Here is a 15,951-nt window from a genome sequence, read left to right on the forward strand (position 1 = left end):
AATTTCAACTCTAAAACCCAGTTATCCTGAGCCCTTTCCAAGGAGCCCTGTAAAACCCCAGATGTCCTTTCAGAAGGGAAGCGGCAGCCTGTTTCCATCTCTTTTGAAGCAGCTACACAGCAGCATTAAGGAATGATCAGGATACAGAGAGCCTGCATGGCCATGTTGGTCTAGATCACAGTACTATTCATAAACTACATAGATTTAAAACAAAACAAAACAAAAACCTCCCTAAAAGCTTAGTCTAGGTCATGATTTCCTCAAAGTCAGATAGCTGCTTCATCTGCTCAACTTGCATAGAATGCCTCCGGAGGAGTTTCTTTTTACTTCTCAAGTCAACTCTCTTTGGTGAGCTTGGAGCGACAGGAACCATGGATTTTAAGCCACTAGCAAGTGGAGAGGAAGGTTTGCTGCTCACTCTAATATCTGGGATAGGTGGGTTCAGATTTACATTTAAAGGTGGAAGGAAGCCGGGCCTGGTCTGAGAAATTCGGTCCAGGAGCAAGGTTCCAGAACCTCGTCTTTCTAGAAGATGGGGTGGCCTGCGGCGGGCTGAGTTGGGTGACGTGCTGGACACAGCGTCCAGGGACTCCCTGGAGCCCTGGAAGAGAGAGAGGTGGGAGCTGTTGAGCTTCTTGCGATCCAGTGGTCCTTTGCCTGATTCTAGGGAGATGGGGTTGGGCAGGTCGGCCCCAGGCTGTAACTCTAAATCATAGAGGTCACTCTCCAGCTGTTTGAGGGTCACGGCGTCTTTGAGAGCAGAAGGACCTGTTGGGCAGATGCCCACCTTCTCTTGGTCGATAGGGAGAGTGCCTCTTCTGGCCAGACGTGGGTGGGGAGCCTGAGTCTTCTCGTAGGCTGCCTTCCACGAGGCTGGTGCCGAAGAGATTGGGATCTTCACAACCTGTTCCGTGACCATGTGGACGAGGCTGGCATCTTTGCCATCAATGCTGCTGGTTCTGGAGAGGGGGCCCCTTCTGGGGAAGGACACATCACCGATGCTCTTGACCTCCCCGTCCATGCCCATGCCGTGGGTCTCATCCTGACGCATGCAGGAGGCGGCCAACACGGAGGGTGCAGTCAGGCCCCAGGGCTCAGACTGGAGCCTCTTCAGCTGAGGCAGGCGGGCCCTTTTGAGATTCCCAACTTTCCGAGCAGGCGACCCGGGTTCATTAAGAGCCTTGGCAGTGTTGCAACTACTTGGATGCCCTGATTGGAGGCTAAAGAAGTCATCTTCCTTCTCGCTGGGTGGAGAGCCCAGGCCTGGAGCCTTCAGTTCAACCTCAGACGGAGAAGCACATGGGGGAGGTGACTGTCTGTCTTCCTCTTTGGGTGAAGGGGGAACATTCAGATACTGTTTGGTGGTTTTGGTGCCCGAAGATGATTTGTCTGTAGTTATGATAATCACCTCCTTGCCTTTGGCCTTGCAGGCATCCAGAAGATGTCTCAATGCATCCTTGTCATCTGCATTTATGGCATAAACCAGAGCTGAAGCCCCAGTGCGGTCCTCAAGGCTGGGGTCTGCTCCGTTCTCCAGCAGTAGGGAGACCACATCCCCCCCAGCTCTTCGGATACAGGCGTGGATGAGGGCGGTCTTGCCAGACTTATCCTGGATGTTGGGGTCTGCCCTGTTGTCCAGCAGGTACTTGACCATCTTGGACTTGCTAATGCTCTGCTGGTCCACGTGCTTGGTGATGCACGCCACCATGAGAGCCGTCTCCCCCTTGTCATTGCTTTCGTTGATGTACGCGCCCCCTTCCAGGAGAAGCCTAGTCAGCCTGAGCCTCCCGAGCCACACAGCCTTTAAAAGTGAGTTTCCGTCCGTCCTCAGTTCCGTGTCATTGTCCATCATCCTGGCTACAGCTTAGGGTCTCTGAGCCACAGCAGTGGTCAGACCTAGGAAAGGAAGAAGAGAGAAAAGTGTCATATATTCTATAGCTTTGGAGAAGGAAGTGATAGCCCACTCCCGTATCTTTGCCTGGAAAATCCCACAGACAGGGAGCCTGGCAGGCTACAGTCCATGGGGTCACAAAAAGTCAGACACAACTGAGCACGCATGTACACATTCTGTAGCCAATCTGAGCAGCACAGCTATTACAGAGACTGTATATAGTCATGTCCCAGCCTGATCCCAAGTGATGCCACCTTGCTTGGTTTTGTTTTGTTTATTTATTGGCTACGCTGGGTCTTAGTTGCAGCACATGGGATCTTTAGTTGCTGCATATGGGATTTTAGTTCCCCAACCAGGGATCTAACCCAGATCCCCTGCATTGGGGGCTTGGAGTCTTAGCCACTGGACCACCAGGGAAATCTCTTGCTTGGTTATTTGACTTTCCTGAATTTGCTTCTTCAACTGTAACCTGGCAGGGGTGGGGGTGGTGATAGTAGCAGGCTACCCCATAAAGTCATTGTGAGGATTAGATGAGATACTGTATATATTAATTAAACATATAACCACACGTAAGGCAGCTGGCGTAATGTCTAGGAGAGAGTAAGCAAGAAAACATGCAAACTCTTACTGCATTGACTGCACATATTTATCACACTGCAGTTTAAGAAACTTTGTTTTTTGTCTGTTGGCATCACTAAAGTCTAAGTTGCCATAAAGAAAGGTTTGTGTCTATCTTGTTCACTGCTGTAGCCTCAGCCTTTAGCAATGACTTACACTTCATAGGTTACCTCATCAATAATGATTCAGTGCTCTGTTGCTCTAGGTGTGTATCCAAAAGACCAGAAGAAAATGCACCACAATGAAGATGGGATTGTGAATAGTTTTCGTGTTCTTTTTGCTGTACTTCCTAAACCAAACATGTATCACAGTCATCGCAGGGGGAAAAGATCACAAAAACAAAAACAGTCCAGCCATCCCTTTCCAGGCTGTAGTTCCCACTTCTCCAGCAGATGTCAGAGTTCTCATCCTTGACGATCAGACCTACCGACCTGCTGGAATGAGGCACTGCCACACCCTCCCCTCTGGTTGAGCAGACCTGAGGCAGAGGGTGGACAGGGGATTGCATCTTTGCTCACCAGTGTTAGGAAATAAAGCTCATACCAGAGCTGCCCCAGTTGAAGTTAGTCAAACCTGGGTTTCTTGCATTGGTTTTCCTCATGTCGATTACCTAATTCCTGGACTTAGAGCCTCCAATGTGGGTGTTGATCGAGAGGTCTTCCAGGAATAAGGAGACATGGTCTCCTAGAATTGATGCCTGCCAGCCCTGGACCTCTCACTGGCTGCACTCTGCCCACATGGCCCCTCCACGTGGACTTTTTGTCCTTTGGGCTCAGCTGAGCATGTGTTACAATGCCTGAGCTTTCCTTCTCCTCATACACACAATCCTTCCTCTTGCCCCACTCCTCTGAGCAATTATTGATCAATTTCCATCCCTTTGTTGTATAAGAGGGCTTCCCCTAGTGGCTCAGTGGTAAAGAATCCACCTGCTATGCAGAAGACATGGCAGGAGCCATGGGCTTGATCTCTGGGTCAGAAAGATCTCCTGGAGAAGGAAATGGCAACCCACTCCAGCATTCTCACCTGGGAAATCCCATGGACAGAGGAGCCTGGCGGGCTAAAGTTTATAGGGTCACAAAGAGTCGGACATGGCTGAAGTGACTTAGCAGCAGCTAAGATTGCAAAGAGTTGGACATGACTGAGAATACATGCACACAAAAATTAAGCAGGAAGTCAGCTTTTCTTGGCTCAAGTTGATGGATATATAGCCTTTTAAAACATTCAACACATGAATAGATACGTGTTTCTTTTTTGGGAAAAAAGTCCAATTCATACTTAAGTATATAAAGAAGAAGAGGTACCCTTTACACCCCCTCCCAACCCTCTTCAAAGCTCCTCTTTCCCTTCAGAAGTAACTTTGATTTACGGTCTAGGATGTATCTTTCTCCTTCAGATCATTTTCTGCTTCTTTCAAATGCTCTGTTCTAACAACAACTCCATCTCAGTCTGATCTTGTCACAACTGTGTCTATGTGTTCCTATGAGATTTTTCTGTAAAATCACTACCATCCAAAGATACCATATGTTATTAAGTGTATCCACAAGAAGTCTCTGTTTCTGTCTCTTCAACTCTATGCTTCTTTTTTCAGTCTCCTACCAATTCTGTTTATTTGTTGATTTATTTATTTTTTGACTGTGCTGGGTCTTCCTTACTGTGCAAGCTTTCTCTAGTTGTGGGGAGGACTTCCCATTGCAGTAGCTTCTCTTGTTGTGGAGCACAGGCTCAGTAGTTGTAATGCCCAGGGTTTAGTTGCCCTAAGGCATGTGGAATCTTAAAGGACCAGGGACTGAACCCATGTTCCCTGCATTGGCAGGTGGACACCCAACCACTGGGCCACCAGGGAAGCCCTCCCCTACCGATTCTTTCTCTCTCCCTCCTCTCCCTGATGTGGCCTTTCTTTCTCTTCTGCTTCTGTCATTTTAACCCTCCTGTGGTCCTACGTATGATCATCTTATTACAGTTCAATGAGTTGATAAGCTTGTTAACCCCTAAACTCTGGACATTTAAAGCAGAAGTTTCAAGAGCTGAAGGAAGAAATGGAGAATGGAATGGCAACCCACTCCAGTGTTCTTGCCTGGAGAATCCCATGGATGGAAGAACCTGGTGGGCTACAGTCCATGGGATCGCAAGGAGTTGGACATGGCTGAGCCACTAACACACAGAGGAAGAAAAGGCAACTGCAGTGAAAACAAGCTGTCTTCCATTCCATCCAAGGGGCCCTTCACCTCCCGGCCACCCGTCATCAGCACCTGCCCGCTACGCCTGTTCTCTTTACACTCCATCTATCTTGAAAGCTGGCCATGGCTCAACCGCCCCACTTTTTCCTTTTCTTCCTTCTAGTCCTGTTCATGTTTCTAACTATAAGCCCGCCCTGCTCTTCTTTAATTATTCATCATCCCTCAAATCTCAGCTCCAATGTTACTTCCTTTTTAATCAAGAGAAAAATCACTCAAGATGGAAGGGAGAGAGTGGAATAAAATTACAACTGACTCACATCCAGACTATATAAAGAACACCTACAAATCACTTCCTCCAAAAGAGGATACACAAATGGCCAATAAGCACAGAAAATGGTGCTCAGTCTTGTTAGTAATCAAGGAAAATCAAATTACAGCGCCATGTAGCCATAGCAGTACCCCCTCCAGTGAGGCTAAAATTAGACTGACAGCATCAAGAATGCAGGAAGATGGAAGCGGGAGGCACGCATTGGTGGAGCGTCAGTTGTTTCCACCGAGCCAATGCCTACTCTCTGACCCAGTAATTCCATGCCTGGGTTTAGGTGTGTGGTGGACTGAAAAGCATGGCCACAAATTCCTCCCCTCCTTGTAGGCACACCAGCTATGGTGAGGTCTTCCCTCTCCTCCCATGGAAAGGGGGAGTCAGCATGGGATTTGCTTTGACCAATGAAAGTGAAGCCGCTCAGTCATGTCCAACTCTTTGCAACCCCATGGCCTGTAGCCTACCAGGCTTCTCCATCCATGGGATTTTCCAAGCAAGAGTACCAGAGTGGGTTGCCATTTCCTTCTCCAGGGGATCTTCCCAACCCAGGGATCGAACCCAGGTCTCCCGCATTGCAGGCAGACGCTTTACCCTCTGAGCCACCCAATAAGATGCAGCAGAACTAACTTTGTGTGGCTTTCAAGGCAAGGCCTCAGGGGACCTTGCAGCTTCAGGATTTGCTCTCTTGGAATTTGACTGCCATGGACAGAAGCCTGGGGTATCTTGCCAGAAAGGACACAGGGCATTTCAGCTGACAGCCTCAGTGAACACTGGAGTGTCCATGAGGCCGTCTCAGAGCAGCCAAAGCCCCAGACTGCATAAGGGAGTTTGGGGGAGGCCAGCAGATGTTCCAATTCCAGAACTATTGGCAAAGAAGTGATCCTTCACTTAAGGCACTCGTTTTGGGGATGTTTTGTTCTCAGGAATAGATTACTGATAAATATGTGTAGCAAAACACATGCAAAAAAGTGAAACCGGGAGCCCTATTCATAAAAAAGCCAAAACTAGAAACAATCCCTCAAGATGAAAATAGAGGGACTTCCCTGGTGTTCCAGTGGCTAAGACACTGGGCTCCCAATGCAGGTGGCCCAGGTTCTATCCCTGGTCAAGGAACTAGATCCCACATGCCACAACTAAAGATCGCTCATGCCACAACTAAGACCAGGCATAGCCAAATAAATAAATACATAACTAAATAAAAATATTTTTAAAAAGAAAATAAAGAAATGGTAGTGTATTCATATGCTGGAATACTATACCTCATCTTTGCATCTCTATCTCCCATACACACACACTCACACATACAACATACCAAAAGAAAAAATGTGGGTACTGCATTCCCTGGGGTCACCTTCCTCACTTGGAGTATTGATCTGGTTAACCATCTGGGTCAGCCTCCTCTCTGTATCTCTGAGACCTTCGAGGCAGGGAAACTGTCTTTTGTCCCTCATCAACTGTGAGATAATTTGAAAGTTAGATAAAGGGAAAGAAGGAGGAAGGAGGAGACAATGAGGAAAGGAAGATGGAAAGGGGATATGGGTGGACCATTGGGTTGCCTCTCTCTGTGTTGTGTGTAGTGCCAGTCACATAGCTCTGGACCACCTTGAAGTCTGGGGTTGAAGGAGGCAGGTAGGGAGAAAAAAAGAAAGAAAAGGATGGAGAGAATAGAATATCTGGGAGGTGCATCTCTCCCTTCACTTTGCATCAGCGGCCACCTCCTCCTCTGAGCTCAGGCTTGTCCCCCATCTACTCTTCCCCCGACCCCTAAGAAGGGAGCAAGATGAAGGCTCAACATCCCAGTAGCTCTCTGAGGTCTGGGTTGTCTAGCCCATCGATGGAGAGAACTTTCTTCATCCCCAGTGAGCTACTTTTCAGGTTGTCTCTAGCCATTTTTTTCACTGTGGTCCTCCCCACTTAAATTCCTTAAATGATGAAAATGCAGGAGCTCTGTGCAAGGACAGAATCAGATCCTTACCTCATCCCTGTAGCCCAGATAAAATGTGCTGCCTTAACGTTAACTGTTGGTGTGCTGCATCCACCTTACACTTTTCACATCAAGAAAAGTGGGTTGAAGAGATTGCAGGTCATATGGCTTATTGACAAGAGCCTTGCAGATGATGCCAGACTCGCTTTATGTGTCATCCCAGATGTACGTCTCTCCTCTCTGGGTTTTGGCTGCTCACCTTGCTCTCTTGCCCAAGTGGCCTTCAAAAGGTCCATACCTTGGTGTTGGAGTCAGGTCACCCTTGCTGTCACTGCTACAGATGTCTGAGCCCCACACCTGGGTGCCACCAACCAGGAGAAACTGACTATTGGAGAAACTGTTTCTCCATCAACTGCCTGGAGAGATCAAGTTACTCTGCTCAGATCGGTGGTGAGGACTGGCCTTATGTAGGACAAATGTTGACTGATGGGAGATGGGTGGTAGATGTCAGGTAAATTCTTTACACTTTCTTCTAATAGCCTAGTTTGGGTCTGGGTGAGATGCAGTGGATTATACAATTTCCGAAAGACTGAGTAATCACTGCACTGGTTGCCAAGCCATGAAGAGCTCAATAAGGTATTTACTTTTCCTCTTTTCCTTGCCTTGTGTTTCATTTCCCTTATTCCTACTTCCCAAGGTTTTATAACCCAATACAGTAAGTCCCCTGCATACGGATGAGTTCTGTTCCAAGAGTGCATTCGTAAGTCCAATGTGTTGCTAAGTCCCACAAAGTTAGCATAGGCACCCAACTAACATACTTGCTCTATAATACTGTACTGTAATGTACTGAGATCAAACCAGTCAATCCTGGAGCAAATCAACCCTGAATATTCATTGGAAGGACTGATGTTGAAGCTGAAGCTCCAATACTTTGGCCACCTGATTTGAAGAGCTGACTCATTGGAAAAGACCCGGATGCTGGGAAAGATTGAAGGCAGGAGGAGAAGTGGGTGACAGAGGATGAGATGACTGGATGGCATCACTAACTCGATGGACATGAGTTTGAGCAAACTCCAGTAGATGGTGAAGGACAGGGAAGCTTGGTGTGCTGCAGTCCATGGGGTGGTAAAATCGGACATGACTGAGTGACTGAACAAAACTGTACTGTAATAGATTTATAATACTTTTTGCACAGATAATGCATAAAAGCAAACACCAAAAAAAAAAAAAAAAGTACTATAGAGTATATGAAAGCACAACCACGTGTAGAGGATAAACCCACATGGCAATATATGCCAGATACGTGAACTGACTTATGTGACTGGACAGGTGAATGCACATTTGCATCTTCGAAAGTTCAAAACTTGAGGCTCATATGTAGGGACTTACCATAAAGTGCTCACATGTATGTTTTTGCCCCAGGCTGATACCAACTGCCTTCTTTGAAGCAGGGCTGTTTTGTGTTTAACTCAACTCCACTTTAACGGTGACTAACATAATTTCAAAGGCACATGAACTGGAAAAGAAATGCTGAAAACTAAAACATCACTAACTCACACACTCAAAATATTTTTTTGATGGAGGAGATGAATGGGTGGAATTGTTTGCCTTTTTTGTCCAAAAGTGTTAGTCGATCAGTCATGTCCAACTCTGCGACCCTATGGACTGTAGCCCACCAGGCTTCTCTGTCCATGGGATTCTCCTGGCAAGAATACTGGAGTGGGTAGCGATTCCCTTCTCCAGGGGATCTTCCCAACCCAGGGATCGAACTCGGGTCTCCTGTATTGTAGACAGATTCTTTACTATCTGAGTGAATGGGGAAGCCCAGAAATCCTTGGATTATTTCATTATCCACAAACTATGGAAATCTTAGACTTTTGAAGCTGAGAGGAGCCATCTTGTTCAACCTTTCCCCATTTATAAGTGGGAAGTTTAAAGACAGAGATTGAGTCTTTAATCTCGCTGAATCTAGGCTCTTTCACTGCCAGGTCTTTCCAGACCTTTAGCCTGATTAGTGTAGAACAAGGCTGCATAGTACTGGGCTTGGGGCTAAATATGCTACACAGTTCTGTATTACTTGACTGGAACAGTGCTTTAACATTTTTTAATGGGAATGTTTTAAGATGGATTAAGCCCTGCCCTCAGCTGTGCCCAGCACCCTGTAGAACGCCACTAGGGTTCAGTGCCAATCCTCTTCCTCTTTGAATCGCCTGCTCCCTCCTTCCTTCCCCCACTACCACACAACCATAATTCAAAGTTACCTGAATCTTGCCACATACAAGATCTCTTTGACACTCCCTCCCCTAGTACTTCTGCAGGGGAAGCTTTATTATCCTAACTTTACAGATACAGAGCCTGAAGTCCAGACACATTAGGTAATCTTGCCCAAGAGCACACATCTGTAAGTGATACAGCTTTGATTTAAACTCTGTTGCTCTGATCCCAAGTCAGAGCTCTCTGACAGAATTCTGCCTGACATATCTCCCGACTGTTGTAGCCCAGATTGGAGCTTGCCATTTGGTGTTTGTATAAACTGGGGCAAGTTACTCAAGTTCTCTTGCCTCAGTGTTCTCATCTGTAAAATGGGGATCATAGACCCATTTGTGGCAGGCTCTAACAATAAAATAACTCATGTAGAGAGTGCTTTGCGCAGGGCCTTGGCACACAGAAAGCTCTCAGTAATTGTTAAAATTTGAAGAAAGTTGGGTCCACCTTTCAAATCCAGGAGGCCACGCCTTTCAGCTGTAGTATTTGCGGAAGCTAGGGGGTATGTGTTTATACTCCACCTCTTCCTTCCGCAGTCACGGGAAGCAGTTAGAAGCGGATCAGACATTGAGTTCCACGTTTGCCTTTGCGATTCGAGAATGCTTTCCCGGCTGTAGGGGCGGCGTTGGGTAGCCGCCCTCAGGCAGGAGCCTCGGTGGCCTGGGGCGGAGACAGGATGCCGGGTGTTCTCGGATGCCGCGCGCTGCCCCCGCGGACTCTGTCCGAGGTGCTGAACGCCGCGGGCTCAGGGCGCGCAGGCAGTGCGCGCGGGTGTCCATTGTTGCCAGTACCTGTGAGCATCTTCGTGGAGATGGCCGAGTGTGGGGGTCAAGTGAAGCCAGGGCGGTAAGTGCTTCTCCCATCATTTCTCTCAAATGCTTAGATTCATACTCTACACAATATCTGGCACATTTTCAGGATCATCACCTCTCACCTCCCGTTCCTCACAGGTTTCTGCAAAATCTGAGGGCTTCGCTCCACCTTCTGTCCACGCACAAATTCAGGCGCCTATCTCCAGGCCCGAACCATAAGCATTTCCGACAAAAATTTATCCCCCTACGCATCTCATCCCCACGCGTCAATACAAAAATAAAAAATTTAAAACCATCTTCCACTCCTATCTCCCACAATTTCCTGTGATAAAAACAGACTCTTTCCTATAAACCTCCCACTCATGCCTGTGGCTAAACTGTGTGGACTTACTTCTTAGGAGCTGAAGGTCCCATTCAGGTGACCAGTGGAGACCCCCCGGGGTGCGCTTACCTGGTGGGGACGCTCACCAAGCGAGGCCACCTGGGTCCGGGCCACGGGGAGTGTCATTGCTCCAGAAGCAAAGTCAGGGGGCGCCCCGCACCCCTGCCTGAGGCTGTGGGCTGGCTTGCCATACTGAGCCAGCGCCTGGAGCTGGGGTTACCTGGGGCCTCGCGGGTCCCGTGGAGTGACTTGCCCAGAACTTCTTTAGGGTCTATAAATAAAGCTTCTGCGTCAGTTCCTTCCAATCACTCCATGCTCCTCCAAGTTGCAGTAGGAACAAGGGAGTTTTTTGGTTGGTTTGTTTGTTTTTTGAGCGAAAGAAAGAAGCGTGAAAGAAAGATAGAACTGTCCCCAGTTCTGGCTTGTAGGTCTCCGACGCAACCCCAGCCCTTCAGCTGCTTCTTCGGTTCCGCTGGCTAAGGAGGAGCCGCTGCCCGCTGGCTCCTCAGAGCATCTCTCCAGCCAGGAGGCGCGCGGCTTGTGTGGGTGTCTGTGCTAGGGAGGCAGGGGGAAGGAGGAAGCAGCGGGGGCGGGGATGCTTCTACCTGCAGCCTCGGGCGGAGGCGCCGGCCACCCCACCCCCTCATCACCAGCTCTTGCGGGATTAGACTAGCTCAACAATTTAGCTTGAGTCTCTAGGAACCCCAGAGGGTGGTGGGTGCGGATGGGGCGCGGCGACCCTTGGATTGGGAGAAAGTGAGGGGACGCTCCCCAAAGTCTGACACTGCAAACCCCAGACTGGAGGAGGGATTTGAACTCCTGTCTTCTTTCCTCTTTCCGCGGCTCTGCCTTGTTCATCAACGCCCTCCAATCTCAGGATGTCTGTCCACAGAGTGGGAAGGAGAGGGAGAGACGAGGGGGCAGGTGTGACGGTGAGACTGGGGAGAATCTGATTATCACAGAGGAGCGATTGGATTCCATTCCAGCTCCGTCCTTTAGCCCACCTCTGGCTTGTTCCTGGGACTTCCCGGAGAGCCACTCACCAACAGTTTTTGCTTCCTTTATCACAGAAGTAATTCGTGACTTTTACAGGATTCAAAGCACACAGCTTGTATTTAGAAAGCAGCTGCCCCGCTCCACCTAGCCTTGCCCCTATTAGTCCCATTTTCCAGAGATACCTACTGATATATATCATCTATCTATCTATCACCTATCTATATCTATCCATCATCTATCTATCTGTATCAATCTATCTGTGGGTCTATATCTATTAATATGTCCAGAGTTATATTTTTCCTTAAAAAAAAAAGTCTGGCATCTTCTTGAGTCAGTTTTAGTCGTTTACATTTTCCTAGAAAATTGTCCACCTCATTTACAATTTCAAGTTCACAGGCAGGAAGTTACAACTAGTATTACCTTATAGTGTTTGCTTTTCTCTGAAACTATATCATTCTTAATATTGTTTATGTGTGTCTTCTCCCTCCTGTGCCATTTTTTTTAATCAGACTTGCCAAAGGGTTATTGATTTTATTGATCTCAAAAATATAACTATTCTGTCATTTGCCTTTATCACTTAGTATTTTCATAGTGTTACCATTGGAAATGTTTTCATGTGGCACCTATTATTTGTTAAGCACTGAATAATATTTGGTGGGGTTGTCTGCAAAGCCATGTCAAGGTTGGGTTGGGTGTCCTCAAATCTGTAAGTCTTATCTTTCATGGTTTCTAGATTTCCTGTCTAGCTTAAGGAGATCCAGAATCACAAAAGGAATTACTTAAGAGTTCTTGCAGCTTAGAACTTTGCTGTTATTGTTGTTGTTGATGATGATGATGTTGTTGTTTAGGTTACCTCTTCATCTGGAAATTGTACCTATATATAGGGAAGGGCAAGGATTTGATGAAGGCAGGAAGTCACCTGACCTAACACCAAACCTGACTAGTCCATCCTCTGCTTACTGATTCAAAATGCCATCCTTAATTATACCATGCATATATTCCCCCAACAAATTTATCTGGTTGATATATGTTCTTTTATAAAAATACAGTTGAATTAAAATGACTAATTATTCTTAGGGCTTTTATGGGGCATCTGTACTGATAAATAAAATTATTTTTTCCTTTTTAGGCAATGGTGGGGTTCTCATTCAGATTTGACACTAGATTATGCTAACTTTCTAGGATGATTTTGAAAGCATCCTGGTTTTTCCTACACATTGGTGTTTTTAAATTATAAGATATCTATCTGCTCATTGATGATTTAAAGAATGCATCTATAAATCAAGCTGGGCTTGATGAATTTTGGAAGGCTAGATCTTTAATTATTCTTTCCAAAGTTATTGGTAAGTAATAGAGTATTCATTTTCTGATTCCTCTTGAGTCAATTTTGGGTGATTTATATTTGCTTAGAAAAGTCCATCTCATTTACATTTTCATATTTATTGGCATGCACTTATAGATAACCTCAGAATTTTTCATCTCCTCTGCATCTGTTCTTCTTTAAAGTATCAACATTTATTTATTTTTGATTAAAAATTCTTTTGATGTGGACCATTTTTGAAGTCCTTATTGAATTTGTTACAATATTGCTTTGGTTTTATGTTTTGGTGTTTTGGCCTCAAGGCACGTGGGATCTTATCCCCAACCAGGGTTCAAACCTGTACCCCCTGCATTGGAAGGCGAAGTCCTAACAACTGGACCACCAGGAAAGTCCCTGAATCTGTTCTTATATTCCTTTTTTCATTCCTGGTATTTCATCCCTGCTTTCCTCATGTTATTCTTGGTGTCTATAGTGAATGTTATTTTGCTGTGGTCAAATTGTAGGATCTATGTAATTTCCACTTTGGCTTATTAAATGACCAATTTAAAATACTCAAAGAGCATTTTTCCCCAATGGAGAAAATAATCTACTTTCTGTGTTTTTGGATACAAACAACACAAGTTCAGTTCAATTGCTCAGTCATGTCCAACTCTTTTTGACCCCATGGACTGCAGCACGCCAGGCCTCCGTTTCCATCACCTACTCCTGGAATTTACTCAAACTCATATCCATTGAGTCGGTGATCCCATCCAGCCATCTCATCCTCTGTCGTCGTCACCTTCTCCCCCCACCTTCAATCTTTCCCAGCATCACGGTCTTTTCAAAACAGTCAGCTCTTCGCATCAGGTGGCCAAAATATTGGAGTTTCAGCTTCAGCATCAGTCCTTCCAATGAATATTCAGGACTGATTTCCTTTAGGATGGAGTGGTTGGATCTCCTAGCAGTCCAAGGGACTCTTGAGGGTCTTCTCCAACACCACAGTTCAAAAGCATCAATTCTTCGGCATTCAGCTTTGTTTATAGTCCAACTCTCACATCCATACATGACTACTGGAAAAATCATAGTTTAACTAGACGGACCTTTGTTGGCAAAGTAATGTCTCTGCTTTTTAATATGCTGTCTAGGCTGGTCATAACAAATCTGCCTGTAAAGTTGGTTACACACTATCACTCTTTATAACTTTATTTTGTACTGAAAGTCAGTGGAGCATATTGGTTAAGAACACAGACTTTGAAATCAGACTACCTGGATTTAAATCCTAACTCAGCTACCTACCAGTCATGGGATCCCTGGTAAACCACTAAACCACCCTGTGCTTCAGTTTCCACCTCCATAAAACTGAGTTCATAATAAGATCTACTTCATAGGCTGGGGATCAGAGGCAGCTGAGTTAATCCATGTTAAATGTTTAGTGCAGTTTCTGGTAGGGTGTAAGTATATATGTCTTCACTACATTTGTGTATCTGATCTATTAATGTTTAAATTAAACTGTTAAAGTCTCCCAGTATGCTCAAATTCATTCATTCAGAAAAAAACTTCTTGAGTTGGGGCTATGTGACATGATCTACGTTCCTTTATTGCTAGAGATTCAGCTGTGAACAAGAAAGACATGTTGTCTCCCTTTGTGGAGGAACTTTTTGAAGATTAAGATTTGTCAGCATGTGTGTGTGTGTGTGTGTGTGTGTGTGTGTGTGTGCATGTGTGTGTATCAACGGCTGCCATCCATTTCATACAAGAGACTATGAGACAAAAGCCTTTTGCAACCTATCCCAAATCTGCCTTCTGGGTAGAATATCAGCCGCTTCCCCAGAGATGCATCTTTTATGCTAGAGCCACTTGTTTAATAGCAACAATAATTATTTTTAAAAATAATCATTGCTAATAGTAGCAACAAACATTTTTGAATGCTTACTATTGTCAATGTCCTCTAGTCAAAGTCTTCCAGGAACACACTTATAGTTGAATATGTTGGATTTATTACCTGTGCAGCAAGGGGGCATGCACACCATGGGGAAGCATGGAGCATCTCAGTAGAAAGGTGTTAGAAAGAATGTGTTCTAGGATTTCGACTTGGTTGGGAGATTTGGGGAGAGTTCACTCTGTTCTTAACAGAAGAAAATCACATAGATGGTATTCTGACACCACAAAGAAAATTATAAAGTGATCCTTGGTGCCTTGGTTCCCTATGCCCTCTGTGTTTGTTGTTGTTTGTTTTTTTATTGAGATATAATTGACATACAGCATTATATTAGTTTCAAGTTTATAACATAATGATTCAATATTTGTTTAAATTGTGAAATAATCACCATAATAAATCTGGTTAACATCATCACCATACATAGTTACAAAATTTTCTATATACGTGGTGAAAACTCTCCTAGCTTTCAAGTATACAACATGATATTGGTGTTATTTAAATTATTTATTTATTATTTATTTGGCTGCACCAGGATCTTAGTTGGGGGCACTCAGGATGCCCAACTAAGATCGCTTGGCAGCATGTGGGATCTTTTCCTTTCTTTTTTTTCTTTTTTAGTTGCAGCATGCCAACTCTTAGATGTAGCATGTGGGATCTAGTCTCTGACCAGGGACTGAACCCAGGCCCCCTGTACTGGGAGAAAGGAACCTTAGCCCCTGGGCCACCAGGGAAGTCCCTAGTATTATTAACTATAGTCTTCATGCTGTACATTACATTTCCAGGACTTATTTATTTTATCGCTGGGAGTTTGGACTTTTTAACCCGCTTCTCCCATTTCACCTGCCCCCATGCCCTTCCTGCCTCTGGTAACCACCAGTATGGTCTCTGTATCCATGAGTATGCCTCTGTTTTTAAGCCAAGGAACAACAGTGTTTATTTCCCATTCTTGAGCAGTTTCCCTACACAGAGTATCTTTTTGGTCAAGTCATTGTCCACAGGGAAGAGAATGACAGACTCAGAGATGAACACAGAGCTCTTTAGCTGGAGCTCTTAGCAAGGAGCCTTAAGAATCATTTGATTCATTGTCTTACACCGTTTGGGAGTTTGAGTTACAGAATGATGAGGTGCCTTCCCAAGATACAGCAAATTAACACTGGGACTACCAGGTCTTAGGAGACCAGTACTGGCAGACTGGATGTGTTCTAGACTGTTATAAAATTTGAAATAGCTTTTACTGGGTTGTGTTACAGTAAATTGTAACACATGTACACAAAAAAATACATTACATTACAAATGTGTTGCAGGTATATTCTAGATAAGATACA

At 45.4% G+C, this 15,951-nt stretch overlaps 1 protein-coding gene across 1 annotated transcript; it reads right to left on the reverse strand.

The window, feature by feature from the left end:
* Positions 1-244: 244 nt before the first annotated feature.
* ANKRD34C (ankyrin repeat domain 34C) lies at positions 245-10,540 on the reverse strand. The gene is made up of 2 exons (XM_043434268.1): positions 10,461-10,540; positions 245-1,896 (listed from the first exon to the last, which is right to left on the reverse strand). The coding sequence occupies exon 2, from the start codon at positions 1,850-1,852 to the stop codon at positions 245-247; it is 1,608 nt and encodes a 535-aa protein (XP_043290203.1). The 5' UTR covers positions 1,853-1,896; positions 10,461-10,540.
* Between the last annotated feature and the right edge of the window lie 5,411 nt (positions 10,541-15,951).

This window comes from Cervus canadensis, chromosome 17 (assembly GCF_019320065.1).
Source record: "Cervus canadensis isolate Bull #8, Minnesota chromosome 17, ASM1932006v1, whole genome shotgun sequence".
Taxonomy (NCBI): Eukaryota; Metazoa; Chordata; class Mammalia; order Artiodactyla; family Cervidae; genus Cervus; species Cervus canadensis.